Source organism: Ornithodoros turicata, chromosome 5, assembly GCF_037126465.1.
Source record: "Ornithodoros turicata isolate Travis chromosome 5, ASM3712646v1, whole genome shotgun sequence".
NCBI classification, from domain to species: Eukaryota; Metazoa; Arthropoda; class Arachnida; order Ixodida; family Argasidae; genus Ornithodoros; species Ornithodoros turicata.
Genome location: NC_088205.1, coordinates 48,525,378 through 48,544,604, shown reverse-complemented (window position 1 = coordinate 48,544,604; position 19,227 = coordinate 48,525,378). Strand labels below are relative to the sequence as shown.

General features: G+C 46.4%; 1 protein-coding gene and 1 long non-coding RNA gene across 2 annotated transcripts; one reads left to right on the top strand and one right to left on the bottom strand.

The window, feature by feature from the left end:
• Positions 1 to 560: 560 nt before the first annotated feature.
• Positions 561 to 2,135, bottom strand: LOC135396001 (chitinase-3-like protein 1). Its single transcript, XM_064627078.1, has one exon. The coding sequence runs from the start codon at positions 2,097 to 2,099 to the stop codon at positions 609 to 611; it is 1,491 nt and encodes a 496-aa protein (XP_064483148.1). The 5' UTR covers positions 2,100 to 2,135; the 3' UTR covers positions 561 to 608.
• An 8,084-nt stretch (positions 2,136 to 10,219) lies between these two features.
• LOC135396000 (uncharacterized) lies at positions 10,220 to 14,109 on the top strand. The gene is made up of 3 exons (XR_010423238.1): positions 10,220 to 10,248; positions 13,794 to 13,883; positions 14,099 to 14,109. It is a non-coding gene; the product is annotated as an uncharacterized LOC135396000 (long non-coding RNA).
• Positions 14,110 to 19,227: the final 5,118 nt, after the last annotated feature.

Here is a 19,227-nt window from a genome sequence, read left to right as displayed (position 1 = left end):
GACCAAATAACATTTAGTTCGGTAACCCTACGCTCATATATTTCGTGAATCAAATGGCGAGGCTTCGGAACCACCATATTGGTCGATAGCGCCTCGGTTGCTTGGTAACGGGTGACGAGTCACCATGACAACGTTACCGTAAGGAAATTCCGTGTCAGAGGCGCGGTTCACTATCGCATATTAAACAGGGCATATCTCTGTCGTTTACAGAGCATAAGTGCATGCATATTTACGGAGTTTGTAGTGCGTAAGGGCATGTATACTTCGGCAGCTTAAGCCCTAGATAATAAGAGCAGGCACGTGTAAAGCCTATCGAGAACCAGTAACCAAAGCGTCCTAGTGACATCCTGTCAGACGACCACAGGACGTATGCATTGGCAAGAATCTCCCACGTACTGGTTTAGGCGGTAACGGTGAACAGACTTTATATATACTTAGTCCATCCTTGGGACGTTTCCTGATGACCTGAGCATGTCTTGGCGTTCTACCTCTTTGAACCGTGGGACAACCTTGTGGTGCATATGGCTGACTTCGTGCGTATAATATGTAGGTATCAGACCTGCTGAAGAAACTTTTATTTCCCCAAATCCTGTGTCGCACTTAACTCACTAGTCAACCCAGCTCAGTGTATCATCTACGGTTGGGCGAAGATTCCGGTAGCACGTCCGCACGATTGGAAAACGTTCTCCACATGCCCCACGGAAGTCATCAGAGCTGACGTCCCAGAGAGCGAAACAACGAATTGCATTACGCCGCTTCGTCAAAAGCATTATGTTCCTTAAGTTGTACTGGTCATGGTACCCAACCCACTGCTTCTCCTTCACTGCAAATGTGTGAAAGAGCTCGGACTTCACGAGAGACCAGTCATTCCTGCATATCTCGTTGTACAATACGGTACCAGAGCCTTTGGTTGCTGCTCCAATATGTCTTTGAGATATTGACCGCAATGAAAAGGACAAACCATGGACGGGGAGTATCAGGCAAGCTTTTCCTAGATTCCGCTCTGCCATTTCCTTCATTATCGTTTTCGGAAACAACATGACGTCCTCATTGGTGATCGGAAACGTAGTTTTTGGGCTCGTATAGTTATGGGTGCCGAACATGGAGAACAACAGGAAATCTGCGTAGCCTGAGAGTCGTGATACGTCGAAACCATCATGTCTCAAATTCTGCTCATGCGGAAGAGTAATGGCGACCAGAAGGTTTCTGCGGGACAAAGAAGCTTTCAGTTCACTCATCAAACGAATGAGGTGGTCCTTATCGCTTTTCTTCGGATAGTTCCAGTTGATCACGACTCCATCAAGTTTCATCTTGACTGTCCATTTCAAGACACTGTGTGCGAAATTAGTAACTGAGCTCGAAGTACTGGCTATGTCTTGTAACACCTTCCAGTCTGCTTTACCTTCCCCGATAGCGTGCAGGAAGAGGACGTCAGGATACTTTGATTTGAGCGATGCAAACATACCAATATCTGTTTGCCCATCAGCGTACAAGCGGTCGCTAGTTCGAATCATGAACGTACCATCAAGTCCAGCAGCGTAGTAAACGACATGCGTGCAGTAAGCGGCGGGGATTTGTTCTACATCGAAGCTTTTATCGCCCTTGCGTAGTTGAGAGCTGTGATTGAAGAAGCAGAACAGCAAGTGGTCAGGACGGCCAGCAGGGGCCGGTAGTGTGCCCAATTGCTTGATGGGCTCCATTGTGGATGTTGCGACGCCAATGATGTCAGCTGTATTGAACCCTGTTGCATTACGCGATTGCAAGATGAACTCGTGAAGCTGGGCGTCAGATTTAATGACAACACTGTTGTTAGCAGCGCAGTCAACAATCGGTGCGTTCTGGTATGCTGGGTCTACGGAGACCGGGATCGCAGAAGGAGTTTCCCAAACACGATACGAGACAAAGGTGACCAGTAAGTACATGCAGAACACAACGAATATGGCAAAGCTGATCCGGGTGACATAGAGCATAGTGTTGGACTTGGCCATTTCATCCTTGTAGTACTGCAGAACTTGACGTTCTGTCGTTGTAGTTCCTATAGAGTCGTCCGAGAAAGACCGGTACGATAGTTCATGCGATAGTTCAGGAGGTTCAGGCATGATACAGTCAGTGACAGTGGTGGATGCTCAAGATTGTGCGACTTATTATCATCCTCTTCTATAACCTCCTCGCGGTTCTTCTTCTTTCTCGTTGAGCGGCCGTTCTAATATTGAATAGTTGGCACCGTATAATTTTCTTGTACACCAGGTATAAGAGCCATGGAATTTGATATCGCCCAGCGAAGTGTAATTTTGTAGTCCAGCGTCCACACACGTATACTTGTCCTTTTACTCGCAGTGTAATCTAACCTAGCGCAATTGAAGCTTATTGAAAGGACATCGAAGTATACTCGAGTGTGAAACCTATTAATCCATCCGCTACTTGAAGTAATGTAATTGAAAGTCAAAACAATTAAAGATGAGTGCTTTCCCTGCTGCTGCAACGAGGAGTAAAGCAATAGCAATCGTCGAACTGCTAAGAAAATGCGGGAATCATTTTAAAGGGACCCTGGCCAGAAACTGTGAAAGCCCTCTCGTAGTTGCAGAGTACAAAGCATCAAAAAGGGACTCCACATGCAAAAATTCATGCATCACAATCCCGCGGATTCTCTAAATTCGAATTTGAAATTTGACGCCATCGTAGTGCCGCACGCCTAGCGTCAAACCGAGAAACGATACGTTCATATAGAATATCCATTGCGGCGCACCAACAAAACGACGTGATATCGGGGGCCCATTGAAATCTTACCGAGAGAGGCTGAAAGGAAAGGCAGGGAGGAGGATCGGAGGAGAGCAAACGCAGGTCTTGAACGGACCTTGAACGGATGGTTTGAACGGGGCTCTTCCCTCTCTTAATGTATGCGCCCGGAGGCAGCCATATAGGAGCTATTCACCTACGTCACTGAAATGATGCATGCTGGGACCGGTCGCCATTTTGTGGTACCATCGCCGCTCTGCTGCGTACTTTCTCAAGGCTTACGCTGTGATTTTTACCCGCAGATTCTTTCCACATGGGGTTTTGTGACATTATCGGGTGCAGTAGTCGCACTCAGATGAAGAAGCTTAAGGCTAGGAGCAATCAGCCAGACCCTCACTTCTTCAAAAGACCGAACTAAACGAGTGAAAAGACACGGGAATTCTCAGAAAGGCGCTGCCGTGAATGGCTGTCACGCATAAACAACAAGACCTCAGTCCAGACTTGGACAAGTACAAGGGTTGTTCACGGCACTTCATCTCAGGTGTGGGTAAATCTGAATGAGCATAAAACAAAACAGAGTGATGCCCAAGCGGATGCTTTGTTGCAGGGGGAGGAGGAGGAGGAGGAGTGTCGTTGGGAGGAACCCGAGAGGTCTGCCTGCCTGATTAGGCGGCATGTTTCTCGGGAAGGGAAGGGTGGTGGAGAGGAGGAGAGGAAAGGGTGAAGTGGAAGACCGAGCGGAATCCGCTCGGGGGGAGGATAGCTGCGTCCATGGGCCGACTTCAGGGGAACTGTGCCGGCATACGCCTATTACACATCTGAGGGAAACCCAGGAAAAACCCCAGACGGCACAGCCGGCCCGCGGATTCGAACCGCGGACCTCCCAGTCTCCAAGCGCACGCGTTACCGCTGCGCCACCGGAGCTGGTGCTTTGTTGCACCTTCACGCCATTTCGTGCATTCCTTTGGTAGGCGTCACCATTTGAAGGTTGGCTTCACCTAGCACTTCTGTGTATTGCGGGCAAGCCCACTTCAAGGAACGCCGAGCGTTGCTGCATTCTTCATTTCTTCGCTGTTTAGCGTGATTTTTGCTGATTTTTTCGTCATTTTTGGCACGAAACCAGCGTATTCTTTTGGTTGGCGTTGCCATTGTGAAAGGTGGCTTCACCTCATTATGGAAATGGATTTTGAGGTTCAAGGGAAGCTGTCATGGCCTCATTAATCTAACTTACCACTAAACTAACCAAGTTGATGATGTCCTGGGTTAGTTTAGTGGAGTTAGGTTAGCCGCACTGCCACAGCCGCACTAATCTAACCTAACTGATCACTAAACAAAGTCTATGATGTCATAGGTTAAAGTTGGCTTTCCCGCAACACAAATAAATGAATCGAAAAGTTCCGCTAAATTTACAAACGTACAATTAAGCAACATTAAGCCTTCGTTGAAGTGTGCTTGCCCGCAGTACACGGGACTGTTAGGTGAAGCCAACTTTCAAATGGTGACGCCTACCAAAGGAATGCCCAATTTGGACTTTGGAACACGACAAATGCAGTTTATACATTGCTGCTCGCAGTTCAGTGCAGTTATTTAGAGCGTTATATTTGCATTGTTAACACACATAGTTGTTTTTCTGTCCCCGCTCTAAAACTATGGCATAGAAACCGAGGCACGGTCAAGTATTTCTGCATTTTACTGTTGGGGCCCCTTTTTTGTGCATTGTTGAGGCTGTCTTAGGAGGGCATTGTGGATACTGGGAAAATCCCTGGATTCAGTGATTCGGGTTGACCATCACCAACATAATGTGCCCCATTCTGTATCTTTGAACACACTGTGCGGGTTGCTGTAAATGTTCCTTTGTCCCATGTAAAAATGATCTTCCACAGTTTGCATCTCGAATAGTTTCAGGATCTCTTGCACGTCTGCACCTGACTGTTCCTCCGTTCCCTTCTTACTAGTATCATCTACACACTTCACCACTAAATAAGTAACTGGACAATTTGCAGGATCTCCGTCACAACTCTTGGACGAATGCAACCCTGATTGGGCACCTTGCCTGCACTTAGGCTATGACAGCAGAGTGCTACCACTAATGGAAGCCGCTACAAAAGGCTCAAGCAGCGTCAGTCAGCTGTAGGCACAACTGCCACAGACGCAACACCGGGTTCAGTGTCATCAATTCTAGCCTCACCAGGTACTGAAGTCTTTCCACTATATAGTTAGGAATTATCATATGATATTTATGTCATTTCAGACTAAGTTGATGGCATTAACCAACAAATTTCAGAGCCTTTTGATGCTGATGCCCTTTCTGATGGCATGCCAAGTACAAAGGTATATGCCCCTGAGCACCTGCATTGTGGTCATTGACTAAAGTGACCATATTTTCAGGATCCTTGAAGTGACAACCATAGTGTATGTGTATGTGGGCTGGGTACAATACTTCCGTAGTTTTGACATCTGCCGATATTTCCATTGTTCACATCCTGTTTGCAGAGACGTTGTGCTTTTCCTATACAGATATCACAATGGTGTACGAGATATCCAGAAGATCGTTAATAACTACTGATGGACTACCATCTCATGTTATTTTCTTTTTCTTTGCGCAGGATGCCAAACTGGATTGACATGTCCTGACATCACAAGGATGGAAGAAAAGCTTGTGCACCACAGTGCAGAAACTTGCCAGCTTAGAGACACAGTAAAGACAACGAAATTCACAGAGGAGGCACAGCAAAGTGACGCAACAAAGTGTCCTTGTACATTGAACTACCGTCATTTCTGGCCCTCACGCAAGTGTTCAACATTTTGGAACAGCATGTGCAGCAAACCTGTGCCAACACCTTAACAAGTTTTGAAGAAATAATGGTGTTCCTCATGCACCGAGGACTACGCATTTGTATGCAAGGGCTCTGTTTACATTCCACCATTCACCAGGGGAAAGCGTCAATTGAGTGCCAATGAAGTTGAGCACACGAAACAGCTGGCAAACGTCCGGATCCACGTTGAAAGAGTGATCAGACTGGTTAGGAACAAGTACATGATTTTGAAACGTTGTCGACCGGTTCAGCTATTGAGGGCATCTAAGGATGGTAAATCACCAACCGACAAAATTGCTGTCGTGTGCTGTGCTCTGACGAATCTCTGTAACTCAGTGGTGCCTAGAGGTTAATGTGGACATTGTTGCTCGTATACTCTCAAATCTTGCTAGCTGGACACACAGTTTGCAACTGTTTTGCTTGGAAATAATTATGCGGTGATGAATACAACAGGAGCGTACTGAGTAAAGCTGTTGAATTCGACATGCCCACGTAAGTGGGAAACGTTGCGTCGGCCTTTTGGGCTTGAGAAGGAAGTGAATGTCCAAATTGCACAGTTACTTCCTTTTTTAGACGACAGCACCAACGGCTGACCTCGTCATCATTTGGTAGTGACGGTTACACAGAACATGTGAAAATAGGGTGGCTGGTCGTAAAATAGTTAGCTGCCAGCTAACATTCAGGTTTAACTCTAGAATTGTATGGATCGATAACCCTAGCCGATTCCACATTGAAAACGTGGAATTTGCAATATAGAAAAGAGTGAAAAGTTGAAGTTGAAATTCTGGGCCTCAGCACCTTTTTCCCGAGTGGTTCGAGTGGGTGCTATTCTTATTTTGACGTTAACAGACTTGTCTTGTAACGATATGCTGTCTTGAATGAAAAGAACTCTATGTGTGTGGTTTTTATGATTTGGCACCAATAAAGTCTGCATTACCAACATATCGTACATATTCGCCATTGACTTAATGCATGATGCATAATAGACTCACAAACATCCGCTGCAACATAAGGCTTTAATCTGCACGGAGTCCTCCTATTTTCTCTGTTGGGTGAACCACTTTTCCACCATTTCTGAGAACAGCATGTCTGAAGAACACTTCAGCCTTTCTTATGGCAGCTTCAAGAAGTTGATCATTCCTAGAAATCCGTTGCACAGAGATTTCATATTTTTCCAGAGCACAAAGTCTGCACACTCTACCTGATACACAAGCATTTGACATTGCACCTGATAATAGTAGGCATGAGTATCGCAGGCTATGAGCTCACCAATATTAAGTAATACGCAGCTACTACGCTTATTGCGCAGCTGCTCAAGCTTCTCGTTTGCTATGTAAAATGGGCACTTTACTTTGACTACTCATCGTCCACAGCAAGAACGCTGTGGTATCATGTCAGGCGTAGGAACTGTAAATGGTTTGGCAGATGTGAAATCCATCTTTGCAACTGGGTGAGCATTGCCTTTCCTGACGTGTGCAGGGGGCTCTTGTTCTCCGAGTCTGTGCAGGTTTTTGTTTTCTTTCAGGACTCCAGCCTCCAGGTAGAAGCAAACTGCGCGCAGCCACATGTGGCACGGGCGCCATGCAGTCGCAGTGGGGCTGTCACAATTTCTCAATCTTTTTAAACAAAATCCACACCTTGAGATGTGGTGCAGACAATGCTTCGGGATGGTTCACCTGCAAAAATATTGGAAATATGAAACAGAAAACTTGAAGAGGTCTTGTAGAGTGTGCATGTTATCAGTGATCTACTATGACCACATTTTACACCCCCTTCCTCTCAACATCTTAATCTTGCTTTATTTATTTAATTTTTGCGCGTACATCTAGTGTCATATGAATGTGCCTGCAACAGCACTGTGCGAAGCAATATGTGCAAATAGAGAAATTAGGAATAGGAGAACTGCTTGAGTTTTGAACACCAAAATATCCAGTGTTACAGTGAACATAATTGACAGTGAAACAGTGAAATTATGTTCACTGAAACACTGGATATTTTGGTGTTCAAAACTCAAGCAGTTCTCTTATTCCTAATCTCTCTATTTGCACACATTGCTTCGCACAGTGCTGTTGCACATGCGATATCGTATTATCGTAGTGTAATTATAACGTCGACGTAAATTTTTGTACGACATAGCATCCTCATGTTGTGATACCTCATTGTGACGATAAGACATATCAAGGAGTCAAATTAAGGTTCTCACCTGTGAAAGCTCTAGCATTTGATCGTCTTGAATCTCTCTCAGTCCGGGTTTCTCGCTTGCAAAAAAAAATTGTATGCCTCCAGTGCCTTCTTTGCCTTGAATTGCTTCTTAGAAATAACGTTATTTTTCATCACAAAGTATTCGTGGATATCACTATTGTCCACCTGAGGCCACAATGACAAATCGTGTGCACAGTCACTACGCTTTAGAGCGTACGGACTTGATACGGACCAACGCCAAAGCATAACTCTATTTTCGTTCGATAACGGGACAGATGGTCACCGTCCAAGCTGTCTATATGTTTCTTGCTTGCACTTTCGTCACACATGAAGCCGTATATCCGTTGTGGAAGGAAGCTATCCAAAAGACAGTCCGCCAACGTCGTCAACACGCACAGATATTCCGATCCGGTGGTACCACAATATGGCGTCGGAGCCATAGAGATATTATAGTAGGATTCTAGAGAACGGAGTTCGCGCACCACCTATAGGCTCCTCCTGATACCACCCGTGCGCCGCCCACGACCTACTAGATTATAACGACCATGTCGTGCGCACCCCTTCCTTGCGCCGCATTTTTGGAATGTAGCGGTGGCGCTTCTCATCGTCCCAGTTATTGCTTTCTCAACTTCTAGAATACTTTGTACTTCAGCTTACCTTAGTATTTCTGTACAAGCGGTGGACGTTCCACAGATGTTTTATTCTGAGGTTGATTATCATCATCATTCTACGCGTTTTCATAGGAGCTATCGAGCTACCGCTGTCGTCCGCTTCGGTAGTCGTACACACGCTTCTGCGCGTTCAGAATTCAAATTTCCATCGTCCAATCGTGGCGTGCCGATCAGTAGCGCCCCTGGCGGATCGTGCGGACAGGCTCCTCATAGGGTTCGGTGATTGTGACATGGTCGTTATAATCTAGTAGGTCGTGGCGCCGCCAAACTTTTGGCATGGACAATGTTATCCAACGAGTTTTCCCCGCCCAGATACGGCGGAGCTTTGCAGTTTGTGGGCCACACTGGGATGTCACGTGACATGGGAGCAGCCGGTGCCCGGAATCCGCAGCGATGCTGTAAGAATCACAAGTGTGGGTCGGTCTGGGCAAGTTTTAAGGCAAACAGAGTACTTTTTAGCGTTCACAGAAACATTGCTGTGCGATTACGAGACTGATATCGCATCGAGAAATGCTGTGGATCATATTTTTGCGGGATACGGGCACCGCGAACGTTGCTATGTACGGCGGGCGTGAAGGAGGAATCGCCCATCTCGGGGTTCGAAAAATTCAATTATCTCACGTGGGTACTACAGGGCACCGAGAGCTTGAATACAGAGAATGGACGCAACATGCCGTGCAGCCCGTGCTTGTTTCCCGCCGCGGCCACAGATCATGTTAAGATACTACAGCTGGAATGTGTATCTTCATTGTAGACTGAGGCGTAATCTGAAGTTGGCGTGATGTAGAGGAAACCACACTGTGCAAGACGGGAACTGGATAAAGGTGACCCCAAGATTTCTCTGTTATACTGCACATGTACCCACATGCACTGCAAATAAGCTATGTAATACATAGCACGATACAAAATTTAGGGAATACCAGAGGAGTATCAAAATACAAAGGAAGGGACTCAGAGCCTGTGTATCAATAGAACAGCATAAATACAAATTAGATGTACAGGGTGTTTGCTCTAACGTGTCCAGAAATTATATTTAAAGCGAGCGATAAAGAAAGGCAAGCGGCACTTTTCTGCTACTTGACTAAGAAACAGGTACTGCTTCATTAGTAGCACTTGTTTCTTAGTCAAGTAGTTGAAAAGTAGCGCTCGTTTCACTTTTATCGCTCGCTTTAAATAAAATTTCTGTACACGTTAGAGCAAACATCCTGTATATATAAATATATTAAGGTAACCACTCGTACCAGCAGAACACTGCCTCACAATGTAACTAGTGAGGCATTTAAAACATTGTATCCCCCCCAACATGGAAATACCAAAACATTGAATATTTAAAAGCACAGAATAAAATATAGAATACGCATAGAATATTTACAAGAATGTGCGGAAATTGCCAAATGTCCTTCATAGTTGCACAGCACACCTACTGGTTACGAAACAAAATCTGTTTCGTGAGCATTTGCCTTACTTGAACACCACGATTTGCCACAGTAACCCTGCGTGCATGTTCCCTCAGCCTGATGTTTGTGTATCTCTGTAGTGTTACCTTTGCAAGAGAGATAATATGGCTGGGCTCATCAGCATAGTGCTTACACCTCGGCAACTTTTCACCATGTTTAGCAATGAAATAGTTGAATGATTTCAGGACAATGTTGGTTACTGTGAGCTCTCTGCACTTAGACTGCTCAAGCCGGAATGTTTCTTCAGCACAACAAAGCAGCCGTTGTACAAAGGAAGGTGGCTTCAACAGACCACCATTGTCCCTAAGGATGATCAGAAGGCTTGACGTGTCATCATCAAGAGGGGTATCAAGGCACCCATCACATGTGAGTTTTGCTGACACTATTCTGACGACAAAACCCCCAATGTACGCTACAACATCCTCGCTGAATCTGCTTAGACCCGACGGGACACCGTAGTCGTGATCAATAGCATCAAGGAATGTGCTAAGGTTGGTTTCTGCCTGGGTTTCCTCAGTAGAGCTGCTCTGTAAATCTTCTTCTGATGCCTGCTGCCGTGGTCTACCCTGGTGAGACAAGGTCTCAATGCCCTCCAGGCTGGGAGATATGTTGGCTGTACGGGGAGCTTGAACATCAGCATGCAGCAGCAATTTTCGGTAGGCGTACCTAAATTGTGACGCGGAGGGATTGTTGTTCCAGCCTCCCCTTTGTCGTATACAGCTGAAGAAAAGTTCGAGGTGGTCTTGAATCAGCCGATACGTTGTGATGCACCTGTAGGAAAGATATTTCTCTCTTGCCATGTTCTCATGCTTTTTTTTTCTTTTCACTTACTTGCACGCGTCCTTCTGGAAGAGTTCCTCCGCAAGTTCTGCTATGCTCTTTAGTGTAAAGGCAAGGCTTATCACGGACATGCGACGACCGTGCTGGGTGACCGGTACGCCAGAGGATAAGTGTAGCGTCATTAACCTTGAAGATAGCCTTATCTTTTCCTTCTGTTGTGTTATGGAGGAGCTCCGCAACGGTGCCTTGAACCCAGTCGCTTCGGGGCTATGTGAATTTAGTATATCGAATGACCTAGAGAAAAAAAGAAAGGATGTCAGGACAGTAGCTATCAGAAAGGGTGGAAGTTCCTTACTGATCCACATCTGTCATGAACCTCACAGTGACCTCGCTGCCCTCAAAATCTGTAATTTCGAGCAGTCTTCAGAAGTCGAGCGCTTTGCTCACTGACGAGCTGGTCTGAGCAGCCAGTCTAACCTTCATAATTTGGCGGCGGAACTCAACATGTGCTCTAGTTAGCTTGTTGGCGGCTCGAAGTCCTTCGGCCTCTTGGGACTTCTGTAGCTTTTCAATGAGGTCCCACTTGATGGTCTGGGAATAGAGAAAATTTGTTCAACTTGCGTGTGCTGCATTGTACAGATGTTGTTAAATCTCACCCCATAGTAGCTACTGTGCAGCACTTTGTGGTCTCCCACTACATTTCGAAGCAGCTTGAGGCCATGGGCCGCATCGAAGGTTAGATGGACGCTTTTCTCCTTGTCACAGGGGTGTGGGAAATGCGTCTTGAAGTCGTCTGTGCTGTCGACATGTATTCGACACCCCAGGAGGCGTCCCATCATTACGTTTGACGACAAGCCGTCGCACACTACTGCTACAACCTCTAGGCGTTATTGTTGTTATGGCTTCTGTCATGAGGTTTTAATCATTTCGCCCGATAGTCCTTTGTTGAGAAAGTACCCAAAGGGTATTGTTGAGGAAGCGCCAGTGATGGAAACAGAACAGGGTTTAATGAACAGATGATTAGAACTGCTGTAAATGAGTGAAGGCGTGCGCGAGCACCCCCTTCTTCCTTTTCCTTAACACTCCGGCCCGCGACTTGATGATGTGCTCTCGACTTTGTACTGACGATCGATGATGAACGACTCGTGCAGGGACACCCGACAGCGAGCCTGGCGTCTACGTCGTAACAAGATTGTTAGCGTCCGCGACCGACGCCAGTGCTGGTGCGTGTTTAGTCTCGCTGCGTGAGTCCTTCTCTCCGCCAGGGTCCCATGTGGCTGTTACGTGCTCTCTATTTTTCCCCGCTGTGTCGTCTGATCCGGTGACGTCATTTCTGATGTCCTTGTTGCCAGCAGCCATGGGTGGAACAACCACGTGCTGCCACCCCGATAATGCTCCGTCTTTCTGTCGTGCATGCTCGACTGCTGATTTCTGTAGTTCCGCAGCTTCGCTATTTCCCAGTCTGTGAGGCCCATATGTAGTGAGACTCCGTTCCGGCTTCTCATCCAACGTACTCTGATCGTCGTTGGCCTTTGCTGGCACATACGTGGCTGATACAATTCCGTGCACTGTATTTCCTGTGATCTTTCCTGTCAACGCTGGCGTCTCGCATTCCGTGATTTCGACCATCTCATGCTCTGTTATCATCCACATAGGCTCTCCCACATCAGTTTCGTCGTTCGGTGGTGAAACACGTTCAGGCTCTGTACGACCAGCTTCTACACCCTTTGGTGGGTCGTCTTCTGCTGAACGCTCGAGAAGTCTATTCTCCCCAAGACGGGGTAGCGCACCGTGTTCTTCCTATTCTTCAACTTCTCTCGCACTGGCACGCACCAATGCGTTCGCCGGTTGCTGTGATATGGCTGCTGCTACGCCTGGTACTGGTCCTCGTTCGGAAGGCCGTTGGGCCACGTTAGCAGCATTTTTCAGAATCTCATGATTTTCCAATGGCTTTACTGCGCCAGATGACGTGCTTTCCAAAACTTCAGTTACCGTTGTCGAACTAGGAGGCTCGTCGGCCATTTGCGTTTTGTTAGCCCTCATCAATAGATCATGTTCAGTTTCTTCATAAATTTCATAGCGTTGTTTCCTTACCGGCGTATCGTACGATCGGCTCTTGGGTGATGCATGCGGCGCTGCCCGTGTCTCCCGAGAATGTCCAAAGTTATCGTCGTGCTTCACAACCCGACTTTGTTCCATTGCTTCTTCCTGTCCTGTGTCCAGAGGGGTGGGAAGCAAGCGACGACCGACAGCTTCCACCACAGGTTATGCTGACGCGCCTGTGACCTTATTGTCTCTACGCTGTGCGGTCTCTGTTGCAGAAGTCCCAGAAGGTTGGTCGTCAGCCCCCGTAGGTATGACAGTACTACGGAAGCGCTGCAACGTAAACTGGAGGAGGCTGGTTCGATCCCGGGTTTCGGCACCATTTGTTGAGGAAGCGCCAGAGATGGGAACAGAACAGGGTTTAATGAACAGATGATTAGAACTGCTGTACAATGAGTGAAGGCGTGCGCGAGCACCCCCTTCTCCCTTTCCCTTAACAGGTACCTTCCATGGTGAGGCCACACCCACTACCATGAACACAAGTGCATCACCCGCCAGTGGTGCGTCATCAGTTTCATGCGGAGTGTGGGCGTCCCCGAAATCTACAAACCCAATGAGGCGCCCTGTGGCTTTGTCGACTTCACATTTTTTTCTTATGCTCATCCCGTCGAGCATAATGGCACACAGCTTGTCCCTTCGCTCACTGTTCTGGTGTTTGGATTTCAGATGATCAAGCACCTATTTAGTGAATCCCGGCCACGCTCCTACGACCCTTGACCACTGACGAAGAGTGTCAACTGCTGGCATAGGAAACATTTTTGCCACATAGTTGTTGGCCCGGGGGGAATAGAAGTGCAGAGTCACGGCGAACTTTGGTGTCTCCTGAGAATACCTACTGCCCATTTTTGAACGTTTCACATTCTTTTTCCATTCTTCGATTTGTTTGGGCAGTTCGCAGTTTGGGCATCTTTGGGTAGTTCGCCAAAAGATTCAATCCTGCTCTGTGCTTCTTCTGCCAGTAGGTGTTCCTGTTTCAGTTCTGCAATGAGATCTTCCAGCTTCTTTATTTTTGTGCGTCTTCTTTTCAGTGTCACCTGCAGACGGCGGCGGACTGCACTCAAGTGAAGATTCCTCTGCTTTAGTTGCCGTACACTTAACCTGGGAGTTGTTTTGCTCTGGTAAGCATGCTCTTTCCGAATTCCTGTGCTCTTTGGTGTGGTGGGACTCTCAATATTCGTGTCACCTTGTGATACCTGCAGTATGCACTATTTAATAACAGAGCACACGTCAACAGCTAAATGTTTCATTAAATGTAGCTTTCGCCTTTTCGGTGTTCCCTGTTCCTGAGGTGTACAGGTCACTGTTTCGGAGCAGACATTTTCAACACTTTCAGTGTCAACTTCTGGGGATGCACTTGGCTGGCTTGATTTGTCTCCTCCCATGTGTGATGCTTGTGATGGGGATTCCTGCCCAGTTTCGTGAGTGTCAACCACGACAGAGGTCTGTTAAAAGTGCAGTAAGGTGAAGCTTGTTTTGGCTAATGATGCCCACAAAGTTTTTTCTTCTTTCTTACTTTCATGTTAGCACCACGAAGCAACTATGGCTATGAGCGGCGTCATGCCCACACTGAAGAAGAAACGTGACCATGTATTTACCAGTTTGTGCTTCCTTGGGAGTCTACAGTAGGGATGCTCCTCATGAAGCTGCATTGGCATATGTACCTGCATAACAATTTTTGTCTTAACTTTACTAAGCCTAAATTTTTTACATCATGTTTGGCCGTGGTTGAATATTTTCTCTAAAATCTTTCTAGCATGGAGTCACAAGTGAAAACTGCTCCCTACAGGGGGTGCAGCAAGTGTAAGAGGATTGGCTGGCCGATCCAACACCGTACTGCATCCTGCTTCATTGTCCTGTAAAAACAAACACGGAGTCAGCATAATAACACACACGGAGAGACACAAAGAGCATGGCTGACTGATGTTCATGATTACTGTAATCGACAAATATCAAGCTGATGAGGGTATGATTTCAGTGCATAAACATGAAAAGCAGGGAGCACCTATATTAATTACCAAGTAAAGCTTTCTCGTTCTACAGTGCAGTGTGACATTCCATTGCTTTGATTTTGTAATGATGTAGGATACAGTCATGGGCATGCACACAATGTACCCAAGGATGTTCCATTTCATTTATATTGACTCTATTGGCACTATGCAATAAAGTGGATTTGGCGCTATACTTGCCTGAGATGTGCTTGGCACTACTGCATTTGGTACAGCATCCTTTTTTAACATGCTCAGGCGATATCCAGACATAAAGCTGCTGGCGTCGAAGTGCCGGGAACAAAGTTTCACATGTCGCGTAGAAACGAAACCCTGCATTCCTAGGGCCTTCAGCCATCTCGAAAGCAAGTCCGGGTTATGCAGAGGAAAACTGTTGGATGATAACAAGGAACATATAATAACAACAGTACGACTTTTTCCGGACGCTTGCCGCCAGTTTCGTTTCTCTTCACGCATGCGGGAAAAGGCGGTTTAGCTTGTATAGGGGCGCGCGCCTGGAGTTTAGCGGAACAACGCCAGTGCCAATTTTTCCCCTGTCGACGGAAGGCGAAACTACCGTCCCGTGTATGCCGGAGTGTGCTTCTGGGCGATTCCACGCGAAATGATTCAGCTGACCTGCTCGGCCCTCACAAAACGATCCCGAATTTTTACGAAAAATTTTTTAGCAGTCGCTAATAGTGCAAAACGACACACCACGAAACATTTCTTCCCAAATCTCAATGTGGCGGGTGCTAGACACGAGCAAAGTTCGCGGCGCTGGCGAAAACCGTGCCTGTCGTGAACGGCAGGTGCGGCTCATAGAAAGCTCCAAGAACTGTGTGGTTTTCTTTTGCAGATAGAGGAAACTATGCTCTACACAGCATCTAAATCCCGGTTGTCGTGCTGTAATCGGTGCAGGTATACAAAGGCCGGAAGTTTCGCAATTTTCCTCCTACTTCGCGATCTTTTTTGTGGACAATCAAACCATTAAATTTTAATGAATATTTTTTTCCTGCCAAGGCCCCAAGGAATACTTCAACAGGAAAAATCGCCAGACACGTAACTTTCATAGTCATTGCAGGAAAAAAAGAGGAAGTATGCGATTTTTCCAAAATTCGCTACAATCGAGCGTAAAACACGCAATGAAGAGGTCGGAAGATACGCCTGAAACCAACGCAGATGGGTAGAAATCCAGCGAACCGGTAGAGATGTAGGAAGGGAGTTGCCTCAGGACAGAAGCCGCCGATATTTCGAACAGAGACTGTTCTTCTTCTGGGCACCGTCCTCATCATTGGCATGGAATTTAAAGGGTTAGGTGTGACGCGTTTAAAGGTTCATGCGAATTGTGGGTCAACAGCCCAGAGGGAAGAAAGGTCCGTACGGGTTTTTACGGCGGGAGTGAATGGCTGCTTTGTTAGAGTGTGGAGGGGATTATGTGAACGTAGTGATCTAGGCTACAGACCGGTTGCAGAAAAATGGAAGGTTCACGAACACGTGGACGAAACGGGACAACAGGCAAGAATTCGCAAGCATAGCGAAAGATAAGGAGGTTAGTGGTTACGTGGGGAAAATTCCAGAACGAGCAATTTTTTTTAAATATATATTTGTAATACAAAGTTGTGGCATGCAATAAAGAGAGCAGAAAGCAGTGGCCATGCAGAACATAACAGATGATAATGGGGGTAGATGGGAAAAGCATATTTTATTTGTGAAGTGTTTCTAGGGTGCCTTGTGATTTGTTGATACCGGACGGGTGAAGAGCGTTGAACTTGTATATGAGATAAGACTGCCTATCACGTCTGTCACGTGTGGATCTAAAACCGGTTTCTAGAATATATAGTTTAATGTTGGCAAAATTGTGACCAGGAACGTTAAAGTGTTCGGCGACTGCTTTGGGGAGTTTGTTGGACGTGTCGGTTCTGTGTCCGGTAAAGCGGTTGTTCATTTGTTGGCCGGTTTCACCAATGTATTGCATAGAGCAGTCGCCGCATTCAATGCAGTATATAACATTGGAGCTTGTGCATGTGAATGCGTGGTTAACGGGGTGGGTGTAATTGCTCGCAGTGCTTTTGATGGAGTTAGCGTGTTGAACGTGCTTGCATGTTTTGCAGCGCGGGAGGTTGCAGGGTCGTGTTCCCGTGTACGGGGCGCTCGTTTTGCTGATTTTGGCATTGACCAAGGAGTCTGCCAGGTTTCTTGCGCGTCGGTATGTCACCTGTATGGGATTTGTGAATATGTTGTTAAGTCGGTCACTGCTTTGGAGGAGGGGCTCGTGCTTCTGTAGAATGGCTTTGATGTTTGGAAGTGCGTTGGAATATCTTGTGATGAAGTTTATTTGGCACGCGTCGGGATTTTTTCGGTTTTCCAGAACCTCGTTTCGATCGAGTGTGAGTGCCTTGCGACGGAATTCGGTTAGGAGGGAGTCTGGATAGTCCCTTTGGGCAAGTGTACTGCAGAGTTCGTCAAGCTTCTCAGCGTAATCTGTGTCGTTTGAACAAATTCTGCGTAGTCTTACACTCTGTCCATTAGGAATTCCAACCTTACAGTGACGCGGGTGGTGACTATTGAAGTGAAGGTATTGTTGTTTGTCAGTTGGCTTTTTGTACAGGGTTGTGACGAGGTTGCCGTTGTCTAGTGATATCGTGGTGTCGAGGAAGTTAATTAAGTGAGTTGACTGTTGTGATGTGAACTTTATGTTGCTATGCGCGGTGTTCAGTAGATCTACGAACTTTTGAAATTCATGTTCCCCGTGTTCCCATATTATCAGTATATCATCGATGTATCGAAGGTACACCGTGGGTTTTAATGAGAGGGCGCTGAGAACTTTGTTTTCTAGGAACCCCATGAAGATATTTGCGTATGTGGGTGCAACAGGTGTGCCCATACTTGTACCGTGTACTTGTAGGTAGTATTCACCATTGAACTCGAAGTAGTTCAGTTTAAGAACCAAGTCCATTAGAGCGAGTATGGTTTCCGTGTCTTTTCTGGTGTTTGTAGTAGAAAGGGTATTGCAGAGGGCTGTGATTCCGTCGTTGTGTGGGATGTTAGTATACAGTGATGTCACATCCAGCGTGGCTAGTATTGTGTCCCTACCAAATGTACGAGTGTTGTTTATATCTCTGATTATTCTGAGGAGGTGGGGTGTGTCTTGTACATGCGATGGCAGTGTTGTCGGAATATGGTTTAAATAGTGGTCCAGGAATTTCGAGAGTCTTTCTGTTGGTGTGTTGTTATTAGATACAATTGGCCTGCCGGGGATGTCAGCCGTATAGAGCTCGTTGGCGTGTACCTTGTGGATTTTGGGCAGTAAATAGAAACGACCTGCGTCTGTGTTTGATGGGGTGAGATATCTGAGGTCATCACGTGTGATGAGCTTTCGTTCGTGGAGGTCCTGTATGGTATGGGTTATTAGCGCCGTGTACTCCTTTGTTGGGTCATGGTCCAGTTTGAGGTAGTGTTGCGTATTGTTGAGTTGCCTATGTGCTTCAGAGATATATTTATCTGTGGGCCAGATGACGATACTCCCACCCTTATCAGCGGGCTTGATAATGATATCATCTCTGTCAGCTAGCGCATTGATGATGTCACGTTGTATTTTAGTGAGGTTGTGACCACGCGAGCTTTGGGAAATACCGCGAAGGATGTCGTTGCTTACTTGTTTAATGTACAGGTCTAGTGCGGGTTCTCGGCCGTGATTTGGTGTCCAGGTTGATGGTAGTCGGAGGTCGTTGTTGTTTTCTTGTGTTGTATGAGCGAAGAATTCTCTAAGGCGTGACAGACGTGATAGGGAGTCTTATCTCATATACAAGTTCAACGCTCTTCACCCGTCCGGTATCAACAAATCACAAGGCACCCTAGAAACACTTCACAAATAAAATATGCTTTTCCCATCTACCCCCATTATCATCTGTTATGTTCTGCATGGCCACTGCTTTCTGCTCTCTTTATTGCATGCCACAACTTTGTATTACAAATATATATTTAAAAAAAAATTGCTCGTTCTGGAATTTTCCCCACGTAACCACCAACCTCCTTATCTTTCGCTATGCTTGCGAATTCTTGCCTGTTGTCCCGTTTCGTCCACGTGTTCGTGAACCTTCCATTTTTCTGCAACCGGTCTGTAGCCTAGATCACTACGTTCACATAATCCCCTCCACACTCTAACAAAGCAGCCATTCACTCCCGCCGTAAAAACCCGTACGGACCTTTCTTCCCTCCGGGCTGTTGACCCACAATTCGCATGAACCTTTAAACACGTCACACCTAACCCTTTAAATACCATGCCAATGATGAGGACGGTGCCCAGAAGAAGAACAGTCTCTGTTCGAAATATCGGCGGCTTCTGTCCTGAGGCAACTCCCTTCCTGAAACCAACACAGTTTTATAGAACGAGCCTTCCTCTACAACATATGAAAAAATCTCGAGGGTGTTTTTTCGTATACAGGAGAAAATATTGTGTTTGTAGTAGAGGGTGTTA